We start from the raw sequence: 2,829 nt of genomic DNA on the forward strand, positions 1-2,829 counted from the left end.
CACACACACACGCACACACATGATTATGCATGTACCTATGAACGCAGGTGCACGCGCACACACACATACACAGACACACACAAACTCACACACTCACACACAGACACACACACAAACTCACACACACACACACACACACACACACACACACCCATGTTCACATGCTCATGCACACATACACACCTGTTGGTCTATCTTTGTTTTTGAAACCTTAAGTATAATTTATTGAATACTATTTGAATACAAGATATATCAGACCACGTGATCCTTCTGAAAGCAGAAAGGGTACTATACCTGTCTCTCTGCAAAAAATACCCCAATCTTTATGAAATTTTCAGCACAGTGAGAAAATTGAGCATGTCACTTGCATAAAATGGCACTCTTGTCAGATCTACTGTACATTTTTCAAAAAATGTCACTCTCATTGTTGTGAACAAGCTGATTTCGACGCTCAAAGACCATGCAAACCATTCAGGAAGAAAGGTCCAACTTTAACAAGTGTGTATGAAAAAAAGGAGATCATTGCTACAACTTCCTTGTTGCTATATTACATCATCAGCGATCAGTGTCCCATGGGTGTAAAGTGTTAAATTTTGAGCCTCCCTCGCTTGTTTCAACAGGGTCCAAAATGCCCAGGTTTTTTTTACGTAGCCAGTTGGCATCCCTTGTAAACATAAGAGTTTTGTAAATCCACCAGACACGTCTTGGTAATTCTAACTGCTTTATCTTATCCTTAATCTCTGTACGTTTCAGAGCAAGCTGAAGAAGTTCCCTGGCTTGATGCACTTCACCTTGAGCTGGTACTTCCGGAACATCCTGGGTGTGGTGTCTGCCACCGTCCCTGCGGCACTGGTCTACGTCAGCCTGTCATGTGACCTGGTCGTCGATGACAACTGGCATGACCGCTTCTTCTGCTTCGCCCTGGTCGTCTCCCTTCTCGGCTTCTGCAACTACGTCATGCTTCGCTCCTTCCTCAAGAGCTTCGTGGCCATCCTGGTGGGTTCGATTCTCATCGTGCTGTTGTTCATCCACCTGTGCTCGGATCGCTGGGCGCCTCTACCGTCCACCTCCTCTGTGGGTGGTTCCACCGCTCCTCTCCCGGGGATCTCCAACATCTCGTCCACGGTCGCCTCGTACATCCTCAACTCAACCATGAACAGCACTGTCCTCCCCCCACCCTCTCTGTTCATCATGCCCATCTCTGACCATCTCTTCTCCGGGGAGAACCGTCTACGGTTTGAGATCATCCTCAGCATCCTCCTGCTCCTGCTGCTGGTGATCATCCTCAACTTTGAGTTCGAGAACTCGTACCGGCTGAGCTTCAACGCCAGCATCAAGGCTCAGAAGGACAAGGAGAACATGCAGCTCAACAAGGACCAGGCGGACTGGCTCCTGCACAACATCATCCCAGCTCACTTGGCCGAGCTGTTCAAGACCAACCGCAGCTACTCCCGCAACCACGCGGACGTCGGGGTCATCTTCGCCACCATCGTCAACTTCAACGAGTTCTATGACGAGATGTACGCCGGGGGCCGCGAGTACCTTCGGGTGCTCAACGAGCTGGTCAGCGACTATGAGGTCATGCTCAGCGAGAAACGCTTCAAGGACGTGGAGAAGATCAAGACCATCAGCTCCTCCTTCATGGCGGCCGCGGGCCTGAACGAGGAGAGCCGGGCCCAGAACAAGGACAAGTACGCCCACCTGTACGCCCTCATGGAGTTTGCCATGCAGCTACAGGAAGTTGTGGACAACTTCAACGCCAGCATCTTCAACTTTGACTTTGTGCTCAACATCGGCTACAACTTCGGCCCCGTCACGGCTGGTGTGATCGGGACCACCAAGCTGCTCTACGACATCTGGGGAGACACCGTCAACATTGCCAGCAGGATGTACTCCACAGGGGAGGCAAACCGCATCCAGGTGCCCGAGGCTACTGCTGATCTCTTGGCGCCCATGTTTGAGTTCTCCTACAGAGATGAGATTGCTGTGAAGGGCAAGGGCACCATGAAGACATATCTACTGGAGAAAAAGAGAGACGGCGCTCGATGGGATTAGATGGGGGGAAGTACAAGAGGGAAGAAGAAGATTCAAGTGCTCTGATATAAAAGAATAGACAATAGTTCAGATAAGTAGGCCTGCCAGAAGAAACTGTTAATCACAATCTACAGTTCAGCATTCAAGGCCTGTGTGAGCACAGAGTTTCAAGGGAGCTAAAATTTCTGAGATGACTTTATGATTTTGCACATCAGTGTGATTTTATACCAGTATTGAGTGGGGACAGACTTTCCTGATTGAAAACCCCCCCCAGCATAATAGAATGATTTTTGAGTCTCTGAATGTTTTGGAATGCTCAATAGCTTGGTGAAAGTTGCGATGATCAATGGGAGTAGCAAGAGATATTGAATGAAGATGTGTTGGGACATTATTTTACTTTTTATATCTAGCATCATCACCATATAGTAGAATCATGTCTTTCATAGTAAGACTTGAGAAAGAGAGAGCATCAGAAACTGGAAAAGGAAAAAATACTGATCCCAGTGGAAAAGCAGTCTGACTGAAGTCTTTATAAAACAAAGGAGTGTGTGATGATAGGTGTGACTCTGAACTGGCCACTGACTATGAAAAATAAAGTGTTTGTATCGAATTTGTAATATGAAGTTCAACTCTTACGTTTATTAAACAAAAACTGAAGAATTGGCGTTTGCGTGCTAAGCTCCAACGGCCCTGATTCATTTTGCCTGGCTGTTGTCCTGGTCCTGAGTAAATGGAGATGTGAATGGGGTTTTTAGACTTAGGTAGAATAAGTATTCAGGTTTTGGAAGTTTACTA

The 2,829-nt window shown here is 47.2% G+C and overlaps 1 protein-coding gene across 1 annotated transcript in view; it reads left to right on the top strand.

Annotated features, from left to right (window-relative positions):
* Nucleotides 1–2,140, top strand: part of AplD (adenylyl cyclase) — a gene marked incomplete at its 5' end in the record, with an annotated part of 26,650 nt that extends 24,510 nt beyond the window's left edge. The window contains 2 exon segments of the mRNA NM_001204733.1: nt 552–560; nt 748–2,140. Coding sequence (NP_001191662.1) covers nt 552–560; nt 748–2,055 — 1,317 coding nt within the window.
* Nucleotides 2,141–2,829: the final 689 nt, after the last annotated feature.

Source organism: Aplysia californica, unplaced genomic scaffold (assembly GCF_000002075.1).
Source record: "Aplysia californica isolate F4 #8 unplaced genomic scaffold, AplCal3.0 scaffold00064, whole genome shotgun sequence".
In the NCBI taxonomy this organism is placed as follows: Eukaryota; Metazoa; Mollusca; class Gastropoda; order Aplysiida; family Aplysiidae; genus Aplysia; species Aplysia californica.